Genomic DNA, 25,614 nt, shown 5'->3' with positions numbered 1-25,614 from the left:
AAGTCATAGAATGAACTAATCTCTATACCTCAAGTCAAAACTGCCAAACAACTGCAGTTGTTAAAAAAAAAAAAAAAAAAAAAAACACCAAGAAATCAAATCATAAGAAACAGAGAGTTAGAAAATGTCGATTCTATAGACTGGAAGAGTCACAGAGCTCTCACTGAGAAAGCTGTGTTTAGTTGAACCACATGCCCCTCCTCTGGGAAATGCCAGCACCCCTCTTCAGGGACCTCACCTCTCCTGGGCTGGCTACTGCTCAGCACTGTGACCTTTAAATCACCTACCTACATGCAAATCATCTTTGCCTCTGAAGATGTCTAAGAAAAGAAAAACTATGCCACAGAGTGACTTCCCAGAAACTAACACCTGAGCAAACTACCCACGTAAACCTGTCACCCTCTCTGAACAGCAGGTGCAGTCAGGGTCAGGTATCCCCAACAGATGAGGGCTCCCAACCCTTGGCTTGCCGAGACACTTAAGCACTTGAACAACTTAAAATCTGACTGCCAAGTCCAGTACTGATGTGAGAAGTAATCCTATAGTCACTTTAAATAAATCATTCAAATGGCAGCTAAGAACAATGTGTTACCTGAACCAGTAACATGATACACAGAAAAGCAGACTTACAACAATTACCATTGTCTTGATTAATCTTACGATTGAAATGTTTAATCATTTATTTCACCTGTAATCGTTATCTTTTATCACTGACCAAACATGCAGTTTTAATGTCCGCTTCTATTATTTATATTGGACATTTTAAGGTTGTATTCTAAGGTTACATTACACATTTCATTGGAATTTTAAATAAGTCCTTAAATTTTAAAAAGCTAACTATTCTACGTGCTCTATCTGCATAAGGAAACACGGCAAGGATTCATACAAAATTAATACAAGTGTTACTTATGGGATGGGACGGCAGGGCTGGTGGGAAGGAGTAGGCTGGGCCTTCTCAATGGACTTCTTCCTACACTGTTTTGATTTTGAACCATCTATGTGCAATCAATACCTGTTCAAAGGACACATATTTAAACAGAAACTGTCTGAAAAGTGTATCAGCCACTATACAAATAAATTAATGTGTCAGAATTCTGGGTCTTCAGTTTACATAAAAAGTGGCACACAGACAAATACAGTTGATAATCACTTTTAACTCCATATGCTTGCCAACACATCCTCTAGTTATTTTTTTAAAAAGTAAGGCTTTGGGGTTTTGTCTGCTTTCTTAAATCCTACAGATTCAGCTTCTGAATACAGGGTATGCCTCCCTTCCCAAAAGTTCGTTTCTAAAACACTCAACTCACATGTTGGCCATGTCGCCTCAACAAGTCCTGACTGATACATTAAATGTGCTAAAACCAAGCGAGCTTGTCCTTTGTAACTCTCACTCTCCTAGTCCTGCCTAGCCGAGACAGACACCAGGAATGAGGAGCCTGGAGCACCAGAGCAAGGACAAAGAAGGCCACACGCAAAGTGAGCGAAAACAAAGGCAGCCAGGGAGAGGCTGGCTTCCTTCTCCCCCTGCTTCCCCAATGCGACAGAGAGACTCTGGTTTCCCTGCAGGCCTGCATTTACCCGACCCCTGGCAGCAGGCTCTCCCTACTCCCCTGTTCCCTGTAGCCCTCACACACCCTTTCTTGAATCACTTTCCATGTCCCACTTAGCTTTTCAATGAAGCAAGTCTTGTTAACATCTCTACTGTATAAAACCACAATTAACCACAATGAGTGATCTCGCCTGCCAGTGCCGACGTAAACCCTCTCCTGACTGCCCATCCTGTCCTCCCACCCAAGCATGTATTCAGGAAAGTGTGGTGAGTTTTACACCACTCCTTGCTTGAAAAATATAAAACCATTTTAAGATGTTTAAGAATAATCTACTGTGAAAATAACAGATCCCAACACTACCTATGAATATGAGGAATCCCACACCACCACTCCTTTCTATGTCAATAAAATGTAGTCTAACCCAAAAATCAGAATTAAATTCCTAAGACAAGACACTGAAAACGCAGTACCTTCACAAACGAGACTTGTGGGTGCTCTTTGGCGAGTTCTGCCATCACATCGTTCATCTGAGCACACTGCGGAGCCCATGGTGCCCAAAAATGGACCACAAGAAGGGACCTGTAAATCCGAAAAACGCAGCTTTTAAAAACAGTAGCTTTAGAAATAAGCGAATAGTGATAGATTAAATTTTATTACCAAGAAACCTTTCAAGGACTGCCTTAATTGTTTTTGTACTGCTAGAATCTTATATTAAACACAGGCTGAAATATGATTTCAAGGTCTTCTTTCGGATGAATTTTCAAATTAATGATATTTTTTGAGTCAATATGTAGCTCACATGAAGTGGTTCTGAACATTCACCCACCTCAACTACTAGCCATGTAAATTAACTCTATTTTGAGACCCTGCAGAAACTAGATTTCTGCAGTCAGGACATAATGTTTGTGAAACATGACTGTATATGCGTTACTATTAATGTTAGTATTTTTAAACATGGTATTGTAATAAAGTGATCATAGGAATAGGAATAAAATGTAGCAAATGAAATATATAAGCAGAAAACAAGGAAAAAAACAGAACCGCTTTTTACAGACAAACTTTCTTATATTATCCTACAAAGTATTTTCTAAAAATTGACAGTATGAACAGACAGAATAGTGGACTAATAAACTGCTGATAAAATCCTTAGAAATCTCAGTATGTATCTATTAACTATTTTCATATAAAATTATGTTGGCAAAGATACCTTTAAGTCTAACCTCATACTCAACTGAAAACCCTTCACTTTTACAAAGCTCTAAATTCAAACAGCTGCTTCAGTCGTGTGCAAGTCTGGACCCCACGGACTGGAGCCCGCCAGGCTCCTCCATCCACGGGACTCTCCAGGCAAGAAGACTGGAGTGGGCGCCGTGACCTCCCCGACTCAGGGACGAACCTGAGCCTCTTAGGGCTCCTGCACTGGCAGGGGGGTTCTTTACCACCAGCGCCACCTGGGAAGCCCAAATTCAAATACACGCTCTCTCAACTACAAAAAGGCTTCCCTCACAGCTCAGTTGGTAAAGAATCCACCTGCAATGCAGGAGACTGGGGTTCGATTCCTGGGTTGGGGAGATCCCCTGGAGAAGGAAAAGGCTACCTACTCCAGTATTCTGGCCTGGAGAATTCCATGGACTATACAGTTCATGGGGTCACAAAGAGTAGGACACGACTAAGCGACTTTCACTTTCACCTACAAAAAATCTGAAAACTCAAGAAAACACATTGAAAAATATGTTACAAGGAGGAAAAAAACAAGGACAATTAAACCTGGGCAAGAAAAAAAGTAATCAACTGTTAAACCATTAAAACAATACAGCTGAGAAAAGAAGGGGCTTGGTACCTCCAAGTTTCTGGCTTAGTGACTTAGGTAGTGGTGGCACTCACCACGAATCACAGTCCAGAAGCTGGCAACCTGAGAGGAAAGGAAGTCAGTGGGCTGTTAGTGACAGTCGAGCTCAGGAAAGAAGGCCACGCTTAATCCGCAGATCTGCGAATCAAGAGATAGTGGGCACCACACTCATCCACGCCGGAGAATAAAGGGGCCAAGGGCAGAGCCTCTGGGGCTCGTCAACACCAAGTCAAGAGAGACAGAGGGAAAGGAGTCTGGCAGTAGACCAGAGAAGGTTCAGGGGTCTCACAGGAGTCAGGAAGGGAGGGGGACAACCATCAAATGGAGCAAAAAAAGTAACCAGCAGTGGGGAGTCATTTCAGCAGGTGAGAGAAGCAATGTGTGGACCACTGAGCTGAGGATGAGGAAGTAAACTGCTAGGAACCTACTAGGTAAGTGACTGGGCTGTTAACAAAGAGAGAGCAAGGATCCAGACAGATCAAGGGATGGGTTTTTTTCAGTGCAAGAAAATCTTCATAGTTTATTTTGTGAGGGGACAGTGCAAATGAGAGGGAGAGGCTAAAGACATGAGATTCAAGGTGGCAAGACAGGGAAATCTAGAGCAGAGAAGAATTCACCTTGAGAAGAGGACAGTTTCCTCTGGGTCAGGAGCAAAGGAATCAAGAATGGGTAAAGTGAAAAAAAGTGTTAGTTGCTCAGTCGTGCCCAATTCTTTGCAACTCCATGGACTGTAGCCTCTCAGGCTCCTCTGTCCACGTGATTCTCCAGGCAAGAGTACTGGAGTGAGTTGCCATTCACTTCTCCAGGGGATATTCCTGACCCAGGAATCGAACCCGAACCCAGGTCTCCTGCATTGCAGGTGGATTCTTTACCATCTGAGCCACCAGGAAGTCCCTAGAGTGGGAAAAGCTACAAGTAAATCTGTTGTGTTGGGGGAGGGGCATGTAGAAGAAGCAGTCTGATGAGGCTACTGAAGTCCTATTTTCTCAGGTAGGAAGCAAGGTCTTGTGCTGAAACAAAGGAAAATGGAGGACAAGGGTCACAGACAGGACCAAAGAAGAAGGGACAGCTGCCTGGGACACAGAAAGCAGGAGGCTCCGAAGGAAGAGCCACCTAAGGCAGGAGAGGAACACAGGGTAAGGCCCCCACTCCATGGGCCCCCACTGTACCTAGAACTCAGAGGAGCACTGGCGCATGGCCAGAGACTATGGAGGAAGTATTGATACTTCACCAATTACTGCTTCCTCTTCCTCTCACGCATGCAGCTGGACATTACCACTTCTTACCAAACTGAAAAATGATTTTTAAAATCATAATATTCAATGATTAAAAAGATAAAGTGAGACAACACTTTCATATCCCACTGGTAAAAGTTCAATTGGAAACTTTCAGAAATTTCTTGTCAAGAATCTATCCTACAGAAGTCATTAAAGAGACAAAGATGTATGTATATGAATACTTCCCCAGTATTCTACATAGCAAGTAACTGTAAAGGGCTATTGGTCAACAATATAGTTTTCTTAGTGATCATAAAATATTATAAAGTCATTAAAAATCATATCTCAAAGAACAATTAATAACAGGAAAATGCTTACAAAGAGTACATTTTAAAAAAATTAAAATAGGTTACAAAACTTTTTAACAGTATGTGCCAACGTATGTAAAAAAGAAAAAGTACACATATACAACTTAAATTCCATCACTACTAATGTGGCTTTGAAGAGTAATTTAACCTAACTTCCACATCTGTGAAACAGCAATAATACCCTGGGAGGTTGGGAAGATCAAACAAAAATATGTAAGCCCTTTAAAAACATTAAAGAATTACATTAATGTTATTTTAAATTATCCACGCTATTCTCATATTTAGATGCTTAACTTCTACTTTCCAATTAAGTGAACAATGCCTAATATCATGAGGACATAAACCTGAAACAAACATAAATGCTGTCACCCTCTCCTGACATCACACTGTTCTCTCCATCTTCATGGATAGCCCAATGTGCAGGGTGCACTGTTTAAGGAAAAACCTTTTAGAGAAGACCGAGGTTCAAACCCTAACTACTGTGCTTCTAAACAAGGTAGTGAACCTTGGTTGTCAGTAAAATAATTAGTGGTCAATAAACGGCTGTCTCTCTGTTATTTCAGATGTCCTGCTCCTGAGGTTAATCCTGTGCAAATAACACCAACTACCATGTATTAAAATCATACAGTATTAAACTATATTAGTTAAATATTTTACAAATGGGCAAAACCTTAATTACTCTGCAAATGGGTATTAATATCCCCACTGTATAGACTAACTGAGGTTTCAATAACACATAAACATGTGATTAAACGACTTAAGCAAAAACCATTTTCAATTTACATGAAATTTTAAAATTGAGAAGCGATGATCTGTCAAACAGACGTTAAATGGCATTAACAAGGCATTTCATATTCTGAAATGCTGCCATTTCCACCAAAAGGAGCACAGATCTGTTCCTTCCCCAGATGCCAAGCACCACTTCCCACGTGCCCATCTAAAGGAATCATTTCAATGTTAATACCATTTGGATGTGTTCTTGCCACTGCTCTGAACTTGGGTCATTTCAGATACAGGCAAGAATGCATCCAAATGGTATTAACATTGAAATTTTAACCGACTGTGACGTCTTACGGACTTTTACGTTTAAAAAAAAAAATGAAACATAGAATCAAAAATGCCAAACACACAAACAGCAAAATAGTCTTCACCCTCACCGGGAGAGGGTGACCGCGTTTATGTTTGCTTCAGGTTTCTGTCCTCATGACGTCAGGCGCTGTTTACTTAAAATGGGTAAACTGAGCGTTTATTAAGGACAGATCCATACAAGCCCGGCTCCTTCCAGAGGCCGCCTCAGGGCCGCATCCCTTTCCATCAATGAGTCAACGTCATTCCCCACGCACCCGCCTCCCGGGGCCCACCTCTTTCAACAATTTACCAAGTGGACCTGAAACGCCAAATGAGCTGTTCTGATGAACACTTTTCGGCACCGCGGCCAGGAAGACAGGGGCTCTCCCCTCTCACCCGCACCCCCACTCCCCCCCGCCCCCTGCCACGCTCCCAGGGAGCTCCCCATCTGTCTCCAACTCAAACTCGGGGCTGCATTCAGGTTCACACGCCCCACCGCCCTGAGCTCCGCGCAGGCTCTTTGCCCCTTGGAGCCTCCGAGCGCTCCCGCCCGCCGGCCACGCGCCGCCCACGGCCCTGACCCCTCTCATCGCAGAGGACACCGAGGCCTCGCCAGGGCGAGCACAGGGGAGGCCCTGGGCTAGCAGGGGGCTGAGCGGGGAGCGGGTGCCCAGGCGAGGGCTCGACGTGGAAGCGGAGAGACCCCCCGAAGGCCCCGCGCGCCCGCCAGCGCCGACCCGCAAGTTGGGGGGCGGGGCGGTGTTTCCGGGTATCCCCCAAAAGGGCCCAACGCACCCCGCGGGTCTCCTTCCGACCCCTCCCCCTAGGAGGAGGCAGGCGGGCAAAACCAGAACCGAGGGCGGCGCTCAGGAGACGGGAGAGCCCCGTCCAGCGCCCGGGCAGGCGCGCTCGGCCCGACCACGAGCGCCCTCAGACGCCAACTGCCGGCCCCGCTCGGCCTCCCTGCAGCGTCCGCCCGGGACGACACGGCAAGGGGCCGGGGTCTCCGCGCCCACCCCCGGCCGGGGGCTGGGTCCCCGCGTCGCCGCCCCCCGGGGGGCCGCCGGGCCTGGCGCCTCAGGGCGCCCGGCGGCTCGGGACCTCGGTCTGCGGTGGACCAGCTCCCTCACAGGGGCGGGGACCCGGGCTCGGGGTCCGGGCCGCCCAGGCTGGGCCGCGCATGAGGGAGCCGGGCAGTCCGCCCATGAGGCCGGCCCCCGCCGCGTCCCCTCACCCCTGCAGCCCGCCGCCTCGCTTACTTGGCTCTGAGGCGCAGCAGCTCCTCAAACTGCCCGGCTGAGCCGACCTCCACCACGGCCGCCGCTGCCTCAGCCGCCCCCGCCGCCATGCTGCCGCCGCCAGACTAGAGCAATCGAGCGCGGGCGGCCGATGGGGGCGGAGCGCGGGCGGTGGCGCAGGAAGCCCCGCCCCCGGCCGTCCCAGAGGCCCCACCCCCTGGCCCGCCCCGCCCCACCAGGGCCGCGTGCCAGCCCGGAGCTGGTGAACACCCTGGGGCTGCGGCGTCCGGCGGGCCAAGTAGGACCCTGACCCCCGGGGCTCTGGACTCTCAGGAATCCTGACCTCCGGGGCTCCTGGAAGACAGGGCTTCTTGCGATGCTAGCAGCTCCTAAGGCAGCTGGGAGAAGGGTTTATGCGCGCGCGCGTGTGTGTGTGTGTGTGTGTGTGTGTGTGTGTGTGTGATGTGTGTATTTGAGTGAGTGAAGGCGCTCAGTCGTGTCCGACTCTTTGCGACCTCATGGGCTGCAGCCCGCCAGGCTCCTCTGTCCATGGGATTCTCCAGGCAAGAGTACTGGAGTGGGTTGCCATTTCCTTCTCAGGGGATCTTCCCTACCCAGGGATCGAACCTGAGTCTCCCACCCTGCAGGCAGACTCTCTACCATCTGAGCCACCAGGGAAGCGTGTATTTAACAAGCTGACATTTTAATCCAAAAGGTAGGGATGGAAGAAAGGGAGATCAGGGGAAGGGAGGTTGCGCCCTCTCCGAACCTCACTGCTGACAAGGAATTTCGAATTCGGCCCTGAAGAACCCGAAGCCGAGTCAGCGCATGGCCAACCATCACCCACTGTGAGGTCAGGCCCGGCTCCAGTACCCGCTCACCTCGCCCCGCGCCCCTCTAACCTCAGGCCTCCCCCGGGTCCCCTCGGCATCTCCTGATGCTGACGCTCCAGGCAGTGCCCCCTCGCCACCTCTCCACCACTGCTTCGCACTCCTCTTCGGCCTGGGTGACCTTGTCCATGGTCCCGGTAGCCTCCATCGCCAAGGAAACCTCCCCCAGAGCGCCCTCCCCTGCCCCCGGTGCCCATGGCTAGGGGAGGGCGGGGAAGGATGGTCTCTTTAAGGTTCCCCCCAGACCAGCCCCGGCCGTGTCTCCAAAGCGCCCCTCCTGGATCCCAGGTTCACTACCGCATTGCTTCCACCCAGACACGTGGGGCTCCTCCAGACATGTGGGGTCTTCTGGCTCTGTACCTGGCTGGAGGACAGGCCCCATGGAGCCACACTCAGGTGAGGGCTCCTGCGCAGCTTGTACTGCGGGCACGCCTCACCCGTCACCGTGTTAAAAGCGTCTGTGCTCTCACATCAAGGGCGGGAATTGTGTCTCCATCCCAGAGCCTGAGTGAGAGCCCGGCACGTGGTAGGTGCTGTGAACCACGCTCTCTACTTGCGACCGGGGGAGGAGGGGCGAAGTGGACTTATGGAGTTTCAGAGACTCATTACCAAAAGAAGTTCATGTAGTGTATCCCGTGAGTAGTCTTTACAGTTATTGCATGTTGAAATATACTGGGTTGTGTGAAATATATTATTAAATTAGATTTACTTCTTTCTGCCCTTTAAATGGGGCTTCCCTAGCAACTCAGTTGGTAAAGAATCAGCCTGCAATGCAGGAGACCCAGGTTCTATCCCTGGGTTGGGAAGGTCCCCTGGAGAAGGAAATGGCAACCCACTCCAATACTCTGGGAAATTCCATGGACAGAGGACCTGGTGGGCTACAGTCCATAGGATCACAAAGAATCGAACACAACTGTGCGACCAGCTTTCACTTTCACCCTTTAAATGTGGTTGCTAGAGATGTTTAAAGTATGCAGGTGACTCATTTTTGGCTCACTCTGTGTTCTCTCCTGGGCAGCATTGTGCCAGTAACTGAAAGGGGCCTTCAGTTACACCTGTGACTCAGCCTGAGAAGATGTAACTGAAGATGGTAAATTACATTATTTAAAATGTAAAAAGAGAGCAACTGTTTTGTATCCTGGCTTTGGTAGTGGATACACAAACCTGAATGTGATCAAAATAGCATAGAACAAAGAAAAAAAAAAACACACACAAAAAGTAAAGCTGAGGAAATGGAGGAAGATGGACAGATTGTATGAATATCCATGCACATCCTAATTATGATATTGTACTATAGTGTTTCAAGATGCTGTCCTTGGGGAAAAAACATACACAGAATCTCTTCGTGTTATTTCTTATAAACGCATGCATGCTGAGTCGCTTCAGTCATGTCCAACTCTTTGCAACTCCATGGACTGTAGTCTGTCAGGCTCCTCTGTCCATGGGATTCTCCAGGCAAGAGTACTAGAGTGGGTTGTAACTGCATGTGACCCTACAATTATTTTTAAATAAAAAGATTATTTTTCTTAAAAAGTAAATAAAATCTAGAGATTGCTATGAAAAATATGCACTGGGAAGACCCAGAGGAATCGGGTGGAGAGGGAGGTGGGAGGGGGGATCGGGATGGGGAACACATGTAACTCCATGGCTGATTTATGTCAATGTATGACAAAACCCACTGCAATGTTGTGAAGTAATTAGCCTCCAACTAATAAAAATAAATGGAAAAAAAAACAATTTGAACTATAAAAATAAAGAAAGAAAAATGCAACAAAAGGGGAGACAACGGCATGTTGCAACACAAGGTGTTCGCTCTGATGACCATCTTTAAGCAGAATTCTATAAATACAACATATTACTGTATAGGTGAATGTAGCAAAGAAAAAGTCTTCAGAAGGATGTGCCCCAACGAGTTAGGAGCGCTTGCTCCCGGAGAGGGAGAACAGGGGAGTTTTATTATTCATTTATTTGGCTGTGCCAGGTCTTAGTGGTGGCACAGTGCATCTTTGCTCTTCATTGTGGCTCACAAATTTTTAGTTGCATGTGGGATCTAGTTCCCTGACCAGGGATTAAACCCAGGCTCCCTGCATTGGGAGCACAGAATCTTAGCCTCTGACCACCAGGGATGTCCTCTCCTTGGAAGATTCTGCCCTTTATGCAGTTACCACTGTTGACATCAACAAGTCTAATGTTCGGCAGGTGGATCACTGAGCTGTGCAGTAAAGACCACTCCTCGAAGCTCTGAGCCCCAGTCATGTACCAGGGCTTGTCGCATCTGAGCTACAGGTAGATAAGGTTATACACAGCTACAGAGTGCTTTTCAGCTTTCCAAAGCCCTTGCTGTTTCCAGTCCATGATGCAAAAACGTCACTGCCTGTGATACCTAACCAAACTTGGGTCCGCTCGCCTGCCCACGGTAAAGCCAATCTACCGGCCCCAGGTTGCAGGGGGTAGGGGGGAAGAAAAGTGAAGCATTTATTGCAGCAAAAGTGCTGCACCCTGCGTCTGTGAATTGACCCCAGTTCAAAGAGAGATATGTAGGTGTGGTTGAGGTGTAATTACGTTTAATGACAGCTAACATTTCAGCGCTTCTGAATAAGTGAGGACATATTTTAGCCATCCCATTTTCGAGAGCACATTATTCCCTCTTGGGCCCAAGGGTTACTCCCCAGCAGGGTAGAGTGCTGAGTGCTAGGTGGGCACAGATAACCCAGGCGGAGAAAAACACCTACCTGGCGGCTATAGATGAGGACTTGGAATTGAGTTCCCACCTGGCTAAATCTTTGTGTACCCTATGTCAGCGAGCTGAGAGACACACAGGTTTTTAATGGGCAAAGCACAGCATTGAAAAGTGCCGTTACTCGGGTAAAATGGCATACTTCCTTTGCTTTAAGAGAGAGTCTTAAATCCTAATTACTCCTCTCCCAAAGACCGGTTGAGGATAACCCAACTGGAAGAAACTAATTTCCTCAGGAATTTCACTGTTACAAGATTAATGGAGCCCCCCTGCAGAGAAACAGTAAAACTGTAAGTACAGTAGATTTGCACCTGAAGGATACATGTTTTAATTTCTGTTCTCAAGCTGCGATAACATCTTCTCAAGCTACTGTAAAGGCATAAATGAGCGCCCGCACCTCTGCTGAGAACCTGCCCACACGGAGCTCCCCGGGAGGCATCCTCCCGGACTGGGGCTCAGTCCGCTGGGGTGGCCCCGAGCCGGGTAGGGTGGTGGTGTGACCACAGACCACGGCTGGCTGCAGGCCTGGGAGGGCTGAACAAAGGCTCCTCCCCAGGAGCCCCAAAGGGTCACCCCCATTGGGCTGCCCCAGGGCAGAATCCTGCTGAGGGGCCCCCGGCCTGGAATGAGAACGAGGTAACTAAGAGGTGGATGGTCTGTGTTCTGCCCCTCGGGAGCCCCCAGGGAATTTCACCCCACAATCCACCAGCTTTGGGGGCTCCAAGAATGGGCCTTGGGAAGGTTGCCTCACAAATGATGTTGAGATAAACTGGACACACGGGGTTCCCACCAAGTGACCATGCCTTGCTCTCTGTGGCTCAAGGGCCTCCCCAGCAACTGAGATGCTCCAACTCTCATCCTAATAGCCAAGAACTGGTCTGGGATAGGGAGGTGGACAGGGATGTGAGGTTTCCTCTGTCAACCCTAGGGAGCCCTGCACACGATCTTGGCAAAGTCTGGCCAATTTTCTGTCCCCTTCCTTACCAGGAACTGCTTTTATTGGAAGAACTCTATGTATATGCTGGCTATAAAGGTTGTTTATGCTGCCATAGCGAGATTTTTATTGGTTGTATTTTTGCTGCACTTGCTTGAAAAATAATTATTTTCAAAGAAAAGAAGAATTACATATCCAGTAAACTAAATAAGACTCATGTTTATTAGGGACCTCTGACAGCTCCTCAAATGTGAAAAAAGATTTCGAAGCAGTGAATGGACAATTTATGGGCAAGTTTATTTGTAAAACAGATTTCAAGACATACTTCATCTTGGCTCCTCCAATAAAAATACATTTCATTTCTTTTCAGAAGTGCATGCTCTCTGATGGTTTCATAGTAATCCCGTTTCCCCTAAGAAGACAGGACAGTGTGGATAAGTGTGTGCCCACTAACCTAATCTAGGACTGGGCTGGATGATTTGGGATTGCTATATGTCAAAGAAAAAAAAAAAAGATGTGACCACATCTCATAAGATGCACTCTAGAAGAAATATATTTATAAGAAATGAAGTTCACAAATCTTGATCTAATTGCTACAATCTTCAAAATCTCTTTAGCCGAAATCATTTTTAAACACACTTCTAGTTGTTGGCAATTTATCAGAGGAAATTCATCTTGAGAGCTGACTGCCCATTTTCCATCCCTTGCATCAATTCTAATCTGTCTTCCTCAGAGGACCAGCCAGGGCGGCAGGTGCGGGTTGTAGAACCAGTTTCCAAGCTGTAGGTGGCACCAGCTGCTTCTTCAGCCTGGGGAAGGAGCATCCTTTGTTGAGTGGTTTCTTTATTCAACCTGGAGACTCCGCAATTCAGGATTAACCCAAACTGATGCTCTATCTTGATGCTCTATCTGTAGAGGCTCTGTCGATCCTGCAAAAACATGCTTCACCCCTGACCTGCCAATTTTTAATACCTTCTCCTGCCTGCTCAGTTCAACCAGCAGTGTATGTGAGGTCCTGTAAAATGTACCGAGTCTGCCCTGTACAGATGAAAGAGGCCGGTACGGGGGCCGGGGCTGGGATGCGCGGTGAGCGAGGAGGAGAAACTCGCACACACACAGCTACGCGCGCCTTTGTCTACCCGATGGTTCCGTTTTCTGCATGACCACCCACATACAGATGTGATGGCACTTGGTTGATCATGAGTGTACAGAGTCACTGTGTACGTTTGTATGCAGCTGTGTGTTGTCTTGAGTCAAACGTTTTGCATATAAACGGTGGTGTGTGTGTGTGCGGGTGTGTCTGTGTATTTATTCTCCAGGTTATTTTGGAGTTAATTTTCTGTTGCTGTTTGTAATTCTTGTTTAAGGATACAAATGGCTTTGCTGTCACAAACAAGATCCCTTGTAAAATCCAAGGTAATTCTAAAGAGAGCTAAGAAGTCTTAAGCAGTCAAGCCCCTCGGGCTATGTGGTTCTGAGATGTCCTGTCTCAGAGGGGACCCTTCCACCCTGGAGTTCACAGGCCCTCCGTCCCACTGACCTTGGCACTCTCGTGGGTCGCTTCTGCCTTTAGATCTCTCCTCACAGGGTGGATGTCTGGAGTGTCCGGCAAGCGCTGTGAGCAGAGCTGGCCCTTCTTACTTGTGCAAGCAAGTCAGGGTATGCTGAGAACACACACCCCTTAAAGAATACACCCTACTGTACAGTGCTGGGGGCCAAGCCATGGCCAGTCGGTGATTCTCTCATACGAGGCAGGAGCCATCCCAACCAGGACAGCTAGCTGGTTTAACCAATGACCACAACAATCCTATGTTTGACAAAATGCCTCAAAAATCTGGTACACCTACAAAGGCCTTCTCCCCAGCCTCTCTGTTATCTAAAAGATAACGGTGGCATTTCCCCCAGGTATGGGGCAAAGGAACACCAGGTATCTTTTTTTAATCACCTGATATCTGTATTCTTTTAAGTTTATTTATTTTACGAGGATAATTACTTTGCAACATTGTGCTGGGTTTTGCCATGCATCAGTATGACTCGGAAGTCTGTACTCTTGAAGCTCTCCAGTGCTGTGGGGCAGGCTGCGTGAGCCTTGGCTGGCCACAGGCCCCTGGAGTCCAGCGGCGGGCCGGCAGGGGCGCTGGTGCTCTCCCGCTGAGCAGCTGTGCGAGCCCCCGGCCCCACGGTGTGGCAGCCGCCGCTCCGGCTGCAGCTCAGGGAGGCGGTGAAATAGTACAATAACCCCGGATGATGGGAGCAGACCTGGATTTGTGTCAGAGTCTGAAAGCCTTCCCAGTTCCCATGCTCTCTCAACTGGCTCACCCACCTCAGATTACAATGGCTGGGATGATTTTCTGTTAAAAAAAGAAAAGAAAGAAAAGAAAAAAAATTGCTGACTTTAAATTCCTTCCTCTAGTACCAAACAAACAAGAAAGGAAAAAGCAAACCACTGATTTTTAAATGATACTTAAGCTCTATTGCCCAGTGAAAGTGACCGCTGCTCAGTTGTGTCCGACTCTTTGCGACCCCATGGACTGTAGCCCACCAGGCTCCTCTGTCCTGGAATTCTCCAGGCCAGAATACTGGAGTGGGTAGCCATTCCCTGCTCCAGGGGATCTTCCCGACCTAGCGATCGAACAGAAGTCTCCCGCATTGCAGGCGGATTCTTTACCAGCTGAGCCACCACGAAAGTCCCCTGTAGTGTGTATATAAAATAACTGAGTCGGTTCCTGCCCCATTACTAGCATCCACCGTCCCAAACACACACATTTTGGGGGTTGGTGAGTGCTCTCTTGCATGCATTTCTCACCTTGAAAAGCAAATAAGTTTAACTTATATTCAAAACACATTTTGCACATTTTTTTCTTTATCCAGAGGATTTGAGTTCTACGCTCTTGCCATGTCTGTACCATTGCCACCCATTCTCCTTTTTCTGACCCTTGGTATCCTCATGTCCCTTCCCTATGACTTGGTAGACCTTTGTCTTATTTCAACTTTTGAAATAAAACACAAAAGTCTGAAAAGAGTAAAATAAATCTGGGTCAGGATTTCAGGCTCTCATGATAAAGCAGCCAAACCTCCATCAGAATAAAGGAAAAAACTTAGCGGTGACTCCGTTATTAGCTTAAGCTTAAGTTAGGACCTATTCTTCGCTCCTCTGTATGAAATATGCTTCACTATTTTAATCAGAATAAATATCTCATGTAAACATGTCTATGCCCACATGACCTTCAGACTTTCCAGCTATAACATACGTTCTTTTTTCAGTCCATGGTCTGTTGAGCTATGAGATGATTAACAGGAGATACCTGACGGGGACCGTCTCCTTCCTAAGATAAAAGAAGTCAGGGCCTCCCAGCGGGCAGCCCTTTACGGTGTGGGCCTGAGGAAGGAAGCAAACACGACCCCCAGCCCTGGCTCTGCCAGGCGCCGAGCCCCTCAGAGGTCAGGCCGCAGCGGCCCCGAGGCTGAGAAGGCTGAGGCAAAGCTCCCGGGGCCTCAGGGAGGTCTGCAGCCGTGGCCTGCTGCCCCACGCCCCCAGCCCCTGCACCCCTGAAACCCCTCCTCCTGCACTGCTGTGTCTTATGCCCACTGCCCCAAACTCTCAGGCTTTTCTCTCCAACAGGTGAGGACCGGAGGGGGCTCCTGCCCACCTGGGTGAGAGGCTGGTTTTCCAGTTTCCGCACATCCTCTGTGGTGGCTTCACGGCTAGAAATGACCAGATGCGCGTCACAGGGATTTCTGGCTGCCCTGCTTTTCTTCTCCCCTTGAATCAGGTCTTACCCAGCACCGAGTTATTAATGGGCATAACTGTATTTACCCTACAGAAACATGTCTTTTTATGACGGGACATAATATTAAATAACAGTGTTCTGGAATTCCTGTCCACTGACACAGATAGGGAAGCCGAGTTTAGAAGAATCCCAAGGCCTACTCTGATCCCTAAATGAGATGTTCTGTTTTAAGGACAGTGATAAAAATCTTTAACACTATTTAGCAATCCCTTTGGAAGGATTTGTCTCTTCTTTACCAAAAGATGCAGTATGTGAGTCTGTGTGCCTTTGCTTTTGTTTTATAATTTCAAACAGTCAGAAAAGATGGCATCCACTGGCAATCAATTTATTTTGATTGATAAAAAGGGGTTAATAAAAGCCCCTCAGAAATAAAAAGAAGGTGACTAGTGATATATCTTTCAGGGAGCCTTCTTTTAGCTGCGCATAAACAGAGCAAGCTGTTTTACTTCTCCCCAATAAGTCTTCTCCCCTTGTTTTCTCTACCTACCGAGTCATTTATAATCCTTATTATTTCCAACCCACACGCTAACGCGGCCTCAGTCATATTTCCACAGCCTGGGGGTTTCTCCTTACTATGTTGTGAGAGCCGAGAGGCAAAAACACCCTATAATTTATATGAAAATACGTGCCAAAAATGGATTGTCAAACATAGCCAATGTGACTTCATACACTTGCAAATAAAAAAATTTTAGGATGAAATATAAAACATCGTGCTAAAATTTCCACCTACTGCCGAAACAGCACAGCACAGGAAGTATACGCGTGTCTGGCGTTTAACAGTCATTATGCAGGCTGAGACGCAGAGGTGAGTTAAAGCGAGATAAAATGTGCAAATCCAAAGCTAATGCTTTCGCAAGCACATATGCGGTTTATTAATATTTTAATTTTTCTACAGCACCTATGTAGAAAACACAAAATGACAGACTATAAAATCCCTGCCCACTGTATGTAGCGAGTGTTTACAGTCCCATTATGGGATGGATGGAGGCACACACGTTTTACAGTATCGTACAAACCTCTAATTTGCACTGGTGGTAAAGCCTTTCAAATAATTTTCTATTTTTGATCATCCCTGAAGAGCATATGTACAATGTCAGGGAATAATGTAGGGAAATGGCTTAGATCCCAAAGGTCTCTGTGTAGGGATATTAGATTGAAAGTTGAAAATGGTGGTTTATTATTATTGTTATTATCATTATGATTTGCCTTAATGAAATAAACCTGGATCATTATAAGAATTGCAATTAGAAAAATCTTATACTGAGTCTTGCCATAAAAAATAATAATAACCTGAGCGAAAATAACGTGGAGACAAAACCATGACCCTTAGGAAGATGAACACGTGCTGACTTTCTAGAGAGACGGGCATCCTTCGGACTCTAATCGCCTTGGGGTGGAGCAGCTGTCCATGTGAGTGGGCCCCTCGCGGTACCCGCGTGCTGCCCGCCGGCGGTCCTGGCCGGCCACTCTTTAGTAACACTTGGACTGGGGCATGGAAGCATAAGACATGATCACAAAGACAAGAGGTGGACCAGTGGATGGCTTGTGCGTTCTTGTTGTTTCGTTGTCCCACTTAACATCCCAGAAACGTCGGCTGTCTTTAGCGGAAAATAGCCCAGGGCGGGCAGGTGACCCCACAAACCACCTCTGCTGAAGGCGTCCATTCATCGGCTCAGCCCTGCGCACCCTGGCTGGGTCCCCTCTTTGCTCGGCACGGGGGACACAGGTTTTTAGGAAGAGAAGCCCTTGGCCGCACACTCCCAGGCATGAACCACCTTGAGCACAAAGATGGGTGTTCACAATAAAGATTATTCACGTCTGTGCACAGCAGAGGCGCCCCTTGAGGAAGCCCGCGGGGGCTCCGTACCCACCAGCCGTGCCTGGAAACTCCTGCGGGGACACCAAGGCCCCTGGGGCAACTAGCGAGCTCTTTTGTTTGTTGAACTGTTGCTGTCGTTTGGTCAAACTCACTGGGTTTCAGGAAGACCTCCGATGTAATGAGGTTTTCCACAGAACGAAAGGCGAGGGCAGAAGACATCTAGACAGAGGCGTGTCTGTCTGAATTCAGGTCCGCCCTTCAACCTGTGCAGCTGCTTCTCTGAGGCTGACGTCTCTGATTCTTTATCCGAGCCTGAAGGCAGACCTGCAGCGTTACTGTGAAAGTGAAGTTGCTCAGTCGTGTCCGACTCTTTGCGACCCCATGGACTGTAGCCTACAACGCTCCTCCATCCATGGGATTTTCCAGGCAAGAGTACTGGAGTGGGTTGCCATTTCCTTCTCCAGAGGATTTTCCCGACTCAGGGATCGAACCTGGGTCTCCCGCATTTGTAAGCAGACGCTTTACCGTCTGAGCCACCAGGGAAATCCGCAGCGTTGCTGCGAGGATGACGGCAAATCAAGGGTGCAGGAGTGACCACTGAAGATGGTTAAAGACCCGTGGGCGGGGACTTCCCGAACGAGCGCCGACTGCAGGCCAGGCTCTGCCCCCCGGGGAGACCAGCCCTCCCCCTCCGGGAGGGCCCAGGGAACATCCCGGAAAAGAAAGACCGCTGGCTCCCCAGGGACGAGTGCCCTGGCGGAATGGAACCAGGCAGATGGCGTGGGGGTGGGGGCTTCGCTTCTCTCTGCGGGGGATGGTTTCCTTAAGCTCTGGAAAATAAGGAGAGCTATTGCCTGTTTAGGGAGACGGGTTCCAGGCAAAGATGATAAACAGCATTGTCACAGAACATCTAAAGAAATTGTGAATTTCAAAGGAATGAAACAGTCAATAATCTATGCTAGTGCCCAAGGAAGTTCTGGGAACTTTTTTTTAAATAAGAGGGCAAGAAGAAAGGAAAGAGCATTTATTAAATACTATGTGCCAGGCTCTGTGCTTCTGGATATATATATATACATACATACATATATACATACATACATATATACATACATACATATATCTCAATATGTAAAACAGGGGCTGCCCTGGTGGCTGAGCGGTAAAGAATCCACCCGACAGTGCAGGAGACATGGGTTTGATCCCTGGGTTGGGAAAATACCCTGCAGAAGGAAATGGCAACCCACTGCAGTATTATTTTTTACAGACGTCATTAATGACTTAAAGGAGGATGGCTAAGTCAGTGGAAAAGTAGAAGTAATTGTTATAGCCACGCTTTCCGAGAAACAAACTCACTCAGAAGGACAATGCAGATAGTGGAGTGCAGTTTTTTACACCGGCGGGCCCAAGGCAGAGTCTCCTCTTAGCCAAGGGCCCCGACCAGCATTTGTGAAAATCTTTTATACCCCATGTGTACGATGTGTACGTGTCCAAACCCACCACCCCAATTCCCCTGAGACTTACATAAACAAAGGAAGGGTAAATACAACTACAATAACCCCATCATTCACGTGTTATGTGTTCAAACAGTCAATAATCAATAAGCCCGCAGTTACATTCCAAATAGTTAATAACCGATAAGCCTGTGCTTACATTCTGATAGATAGTGTCCGGAGGCAGGGGTGATTAGTGTCTGTTTTCTCTTAGGTGATGAGTAACCTGGATATGATCTTCAAGGTTCCCCTGTCCGGAGGGGGTCTTATCCTTCCATTGTCGTTCCCACGGGCACTAAGCAGAGAGTTCAGAGTCCACTGGAGAGGTGGCCGAGCAAGATCAGCACAGACAGGCCTGAGATGGAGTCCAGGCCCTATGAATTCCTTCTTCATAATGACTTTGCAACAGGTGAATCAAAACTTTCTCACCCCCTCCTCACAAGACATACACAGACACACAAGACATGTATGTGTGCACACAACCTCCCACCCATTAGAGAGGCTGCAAATGGCATGCTATCAAAGGCAACCCACAGCTACTCCATGAAGCCCTGACATCCCTGAGAGGCTTTACTCCCATTTTACAGACGAGGAGACTGAGGCTGGGGACAAACACTCCTCTCAGCACACCTCACTAGTTAAGCAGACAGCACCTTTCCAGAATCTTCCTGGACTCCAAATGATCAAGTGCTTGGCTAGGAAAGACTACGGTGAACTGCAAATGTGCCAAGTACCACACATCATGCTGGGCACTATACAGGGTCTCACAGTAAACTTGGAGCGCCCCACTATGGAAGGGACAGTACACACACACACACACACACACACACACATGGTTGTTATTGTTCGGTCACTAAGTCATGTCTGACTCTGTGACCTCATAGACTGCAGCACACCAGGCTTCTCTGTCCTCCACTATCTCCCAGAATTTGCTCAGATTCATGTCCATTGAGTCAGTGATGCCATCCAACCATCTCATCCTCTGTCGCCCCTTCTCCTCCTGCCTTCAATCTTTCCCAGCATCAGGGTCGTTTCCAACAAGTCGGTTCTTCACATCATGTGGCCAAAGTATTAGCGCTTCTGCTTGCACATCAGTCCCTCCAATGAATATTCAGGGTTGATTTCCTTTAGGATTGACTGGTTTGATCTCCTTGGTGTTCAAGAGACTCTGAAGAGTCTTTTCCAGCACAATTCAAAAGCATCAATTCATTGGCACTCAGCCTTCTTTGCTTCCCTTGTGGCTCAGCTGGTAAAGAATCAGCCTGCAATGCAGGAGACCTGGGTTGCATTCCTGGGTTGGGAAGATCCCCTGGAGAAGAGAAAAGCTACCCACTCCAGTATTTTGGCCTGGAGAATTCCATGGACTATATAGTTCATGAGGTTGCAAAGAGTTGGACATAACTGAGCGACTTCCACTTGGCTTCAGCCTTCTTTATGGTCCAACTCTCACATCCATATATGACTACTGGAAAAACCATAGCTTTGACTATATGGACATTTTTCGGCAAAGTGATGTCTCTGCTTTTTAACCCACTGTCTAGATTTGTCATAGCTTTCCTTCCAAGGAGCAAGCATCTTTTAATTTCATGGCTGCAATCAATATCCACAGTGATTTTGCAGCCCAAGAAAAGAATATCTGTCACTGCTTCCACTTTTTCCCCTTCTATTTGCCATGCACTGGCAAACACAGACACTCACAGACACACACACACTGCTGCTGCTGCTGCTAAGTCGCTTCAGTCATGTCCAACTCCATGCGACCCCATAGACGGCAGCCCACCAGGCTCTGCTGTCCCTGGGATTCTCCAGGCAAGAACATGGAGTGGGTTGCCATTTCCTTCTCCAATGCATGAAAGTGAAAAGTGAAAGGGAAGTCGTTCAGTCGTGTCCGACTCTTAGCGACCCCATGGACTACAGCCTACCAGGCTCCTCTGTCCGTGGGATTTTCCAGGCAAGAGTACTGGAGTGGGGTGCCATTGCCTTTTCCGGACACACACACACATGCATAAACTGAAGAGTTGATTCGTTGGAAAAGATCCTGATACTGGGAAAGACTGAAGGCAGGAGGAGAAAGGGATGACAGAGGATGAGATGGTTGGATGGCATCACCGACTTTATGGACATGAGTTTGAGCTAACTCTGGGTCATAGTGGAGGACAGTGAAGCCTGGCAAGTGCAGTCCATGGGGTCGCCAAGAGTCGACACAACTGAGCGACTGAACTGAACTGACACTCTGCCCGTTAAACTCTTCATGCCCCTCCCCTGGCCCGAAGAAGCCACCAGGCTGCTGTCTCTGGGAGTCTGACTACTCTACTACTTCACAGAAGTAGAATTCTTTTGCACTTGACCTTTTGTGACCCGCTTATTTCATTTTCCATGATGTCCTTAGGGTTCATTCATGCTGTAACCGGTGCTGGAATTTCCTTTCTTTGAAGACTGAATAATATTCCATTGTATGGATGGATCACATTTTGCTCATGCCTTCACCCACCTGTGGACACCTGGGTTGCTTCCACCCCTTGGCCTTTGTGAACAGTGCTGCTCCCTGCTTTTCATTATTCAGTGTAGATACTCAGAAATGGAATTGCAGGATATGATAATTTTATCTTTAACTTTTTGAGGAAATACCATACTATTTTTAATAGTGTCCACACCATTTTACATTCTCATCTCCACATTCTAGCCAACACCTGTTAGTTTATACCAGCCCTCCTAATGGGTATGGAGAGGTATCTCATTGTGGCTTTGATGTGCGTTTTCCGCAGTGATTAGTGGTGTTGAGTATCTTCTCATGACCGTTTGTATATTATCTTCAGAGAAATGTCTATTCCTGTCCTTTGTGCTTTTTTTAATCAAGATGTCTGAGTTGTAGGAGTTCTTTATGTGTTCTGGATATTAACTCCTTATCAAATATATAGTTTGCAAATATTTACTCCATTTTGTGGGTTGCCTTTCACTGTGCTAATAGCATTTTTTCACAAAAGTTTTACATTTTTATAGAGTTCAATTTACCTTTCTTTTATTGACTGCATTTCTGGCATCATATGCAAGAATCCAATGTCATGAAGCTTTCTCCTTTTTAACTCTGTTATTGTATATAATACATTAGGATAATGAATACTCAAACTATCACTATATTATTTTAAAGTCTTAAATTTTAAGATACTAAGAATTTAAATATACTAGGTAAATAACAGGAGAGGTTAATATACATCTTGTGGTTGGTACCCAAGTGGCCAATGTTTGATAGTGTGCTACACGGAACTGTATCATTCTAAATATACCAATTGTATTAAAGGAAAAAACAATCATGACACTTGTTAGAGAATAAGGCAGCCTTAATGCAGGGGAACCACTGGGACAGGTATAGGGACTGCGGAAATGGAATTTTGTGAGAGCAGAAAGAGTGGGTTCAACTCTAAATACAAGGGAAAGTGGGAATTTATAGCCAAGGAGCACAGTAGGGAGAGTGGGGTTGGTGGATGGAAAATTTCTAAGAGGAAACATCATGTATAAGGGGAGATTCTGGCTAAATTAACCTAGCAGGATTCTTGCTGAAAGCAGACCACCACGATCAGACATCCCCTGGGGGATGGTGGAGGATGAGGAGCCCCATCAGATACCAAGGGAGAGGGCTTCCGGCTAAGTGGACTCAGCAGAATTTGTGCCGAAACTGGAAAACGCAGGGATGAGCCTGGGAGCCTGAAGGTCACAGCCAAGTTGATAAGAGAATTCAGAGAAGCCTGGCTAGAATTTGGTCAAGGAGACCACCTGTTCCTTCCTCAGGGACTAAGTTTTTGTGCCCCTATTAGCCAATGTTTGGATCAAGCATCTGAGAAAACAGCCCTAGGTACAAAGAGCAGTGAAATTCAAATGGACGACAAAGCAGGTCATTTAATCTCAACTGCAAGACACACATACAAAGCTTTTAAAGTACAGGTAGTAATACAGGTCTGCAATAGTACTTTATTTTCAATTCTGAAACGCAAAACCTTCTAAGACTTAGGAGTTTTCCCCTAAGTGAAAGTGAAGTGAAAGTCGCTTAGACATGTCCGACTCCTTCCGACCCCATGAACTATACAGTCCATGGAATTCTCCAGGCCAGAATACTGGAGTGGGTTGCCTTTCCCTTCTCCAGGAGATCTTCCCAACCCCAGGATCGAACCCAGGTCTCCTGCATTGCAGGCAGATTCTTTACCAGCTGAGCCACCAGGAATGCACTAAGTTTGGAGCAAACTCATTTGATCTAACATGCTCTGAGACTGAGACTATCTATAGCCTTTATATATCCCACTTCTGGGTAATATTTGTCACTATTCACACATTATTGCTACAGAAATAGTGTCTTTGATTATATGTCGTTCCAGACCCCACTGAAGGTTTCTTGTAGTATATATACTGCCCTTTCAAACAGAATCCAAAATTTCTGAATTCCAAAACCACATCTGTCCCCAAGGTCCCGCACACTCATATTTACTGAGCTCTAACTCACATTTATTGTTCTCTTAGTTTACTGTGTACAATGCAACGATTTTGCATACTGCAAAACGATTACTAGGGTAAGGTATGTTAACACATCCAGTACCTCACATAGTTACATTTTGTGTGTGTGTGGTGTGAGATGTCTTAAAACCTACTCTTAAGCATCTTTCAAATATATAATACAGCACTATTAACTATATAATCACCATGCTGTATATTACAAGCCCAGAACTTAATTACCTTGTCACTGGAAGGTCCCAACGGTTTTTGATACAGGATTCACTAGTAGTCCTAGAAATATTACCAGTAGTATTGAATATTTAGTTTGTATCAGTCATTGTTCTAAGTACTTTATGTAAGTACCTCATTTAATCCTCCCAACACCATGTGAAAGCGAAAGTGTTAGTGGCTCAGTCGTGCCCAGCTCTTTTCGATTTCATGGACTGCAACCCACCGGGCTTCTCTGTCCATGGGATTTTCCAGGCAAGAATACTGGGGTGGTTTGCCACTTCCTTCTTCAGGGGATCTTCCCAACCCAGGGATCAAACCTGGGTCTCCTGAACTGCAGGCAGATTCTTTACCGACTCAGCTACCAGAGAAGCCCATCCTCTTTTATAAATGAGAAAATTGAGGTAATTAGCTATTTAATCTGCTGAATATCATGTAGCAAGTAGCCCAGCTGAGTAGGGCTTCACCACAATGGATAAGGATAGGTCTTTGTAACAAAACAGCTTCCAACTACAGAATAGTACACTTACAGTGACTCAAATATCAGAGATGAAGCAAGAAGCCTGAAGATTGGTGGGCTGCGGGTTTTGTTTGGTTCAGAAGCTGCTTTTGAACTATTAAGTAAGCTGAGCACTGAAGAATTGATGCTTTTGAACTGTGGTGTTGTAGAAGACTCTTGACAGTCCCTCAGACTGCAAGGAGATCCAACCAGTCCATCCTAAAGGAAATCAGTCCTGAATATTCATTGGAAGGACTGATGTTGAAGCTGAAACGCCAATACTTTGGCCCCCTGATGTGAAGAACTGACTCATTGGAAAAGACCCTGATGCTGGGAAAGACTGAAGGCAGGAGAAGGGGACGACAGAGGATGAGATGTTTGGATGGCATCACCGACTCAATGGAAAAAGAGTTTGAGTAAATTCTGGGAGTTGGTGATGGACAGGGAGGCCTGGCGTGCTGCGGTTCATGGGGTCGCAAAGAGTCAGACACGACTGAGTGACTGAACTGAACTGATGGGACCAGATGCCATGATCTTAGTTTTCTGAATGTTGAGTTTTAAGCCAGCTTTTTCACTCTCCTCTTTCACCTTCATCAGTTCAGTTCAGTTCAGTTGTTCAGTCGTGTCTGACTCTTTGCAACCCCATGAACCGCAGCATGCCAGGCCTCCCTGTCCATCACCAACTCCCGGAGTCCACCCAAACCCATGAGTTTTAAGACAGGTTTTTCACTCTCCTCTTTCACTTTCATCAAGAGGCTCTAAATTTAGCTTTTCTTCACTTTCTGCCTATCTGAGGTTATCGATATTTCTCCCAGCAATCTTGATTCCAGCTTGTGCTTCATCCAGCCCAGCGTTTCTCATGATATACTCTGCATAAAAGTTAAATAAACACGGTGACAATATACAGCCTTGATGTACTCCTTTCCTGATTTGGAACCAGTCTGTTGTTCTATGTCCAGTTCTAACTGTTGCTTCCTGTCCTGCATACAGATTTCTCAAGAGGCAGGTCAGGTGGCCTGTTATTCCCATCTCTTTCAGAATTTTCCACAGTTCATTGTGACCCACACAATCAAAGGCTTTGGCATAGCCAATAAAGCAGAAGTAGATGTTTTTCTGGAACTCTCTTGCTTTTTTGATGATCCAATGGATGCTGGCAATGTGCTCTGTGATTTCTCTTCCTTTTCTAAATCCAGCTTAAACATCTGAAAATTCACGGTTCATGTACTCTTGAAGCCTGGCTTGGAGAATTTTGAACATTACTTTGGTAGCGTTTGAGATGAGTAAAATTGTGTGGTAGTTTGAGCATTCTTTGACATTGCCTTTCTTTGGGACTGGAATGAAAACTGATCTTTCCCAGTCCTGTGGCTACTGCTGAGTTCTCCAAATTTGCTGACATATTGAGTGTAGCACTTTCACATCATCTTTTAGGATTTGAAATGGCTCAACTGGAATTC

At 46.7% G+C, this 25,614-nt stretch overlaps 1 protein-coding gene across 1 annotated transcript in view; it reads right to left on the bottom strand.

Moving 5' to 3' along the window:
* The window catches only part of GLRX3 (glutaredoxin 3), a 31,264-nt gene extending 23,812 nt beyond the window's left edge, over nucleotides 1-7,452 (bottom strand). The window contains exons 1-2 of the mRNA XM_043926002.1: nucleotides 7,312-7,452; nucleotides 2,021-2,129 (exon numbers count right to left, since the gene is read on the bottom strand). Coding sequence (XP_043781937.1) covers nucleotides 2,021-2,129; nucleotides 7,312-7,400 — 198 coding nt within the window. The 5' untranslated portion in view covers nucleotides 7,401-7,452. The remainder of the gene's footprint in view (nucleotides 1-2,020; nucleotides 2,130-7,311) is intronic.
* Between the last annotated feature and the right edge of the window lie 18,162 nt (nucleotides 7,453-25,614).

The sequence above is a fragment of the Cervus elaphus genome, chromosome 15, assembly GCF_910594005.1.
Source record: "Cervus elaphus chromosome 15, mCerEla1.1, whole genome shotgun sequence".
Lineage (NCBI taxonomy): Eukaryota > Metazoa > Chordata > Mammalia > Artiodactyla > Cervidae > Cervus > Cervus elaphus.
The sequence above is the reverse complement of the archived record's forward strand: the minus strand, read 5'-3'. Positions and strand labels throughout refer to the sequence as shown.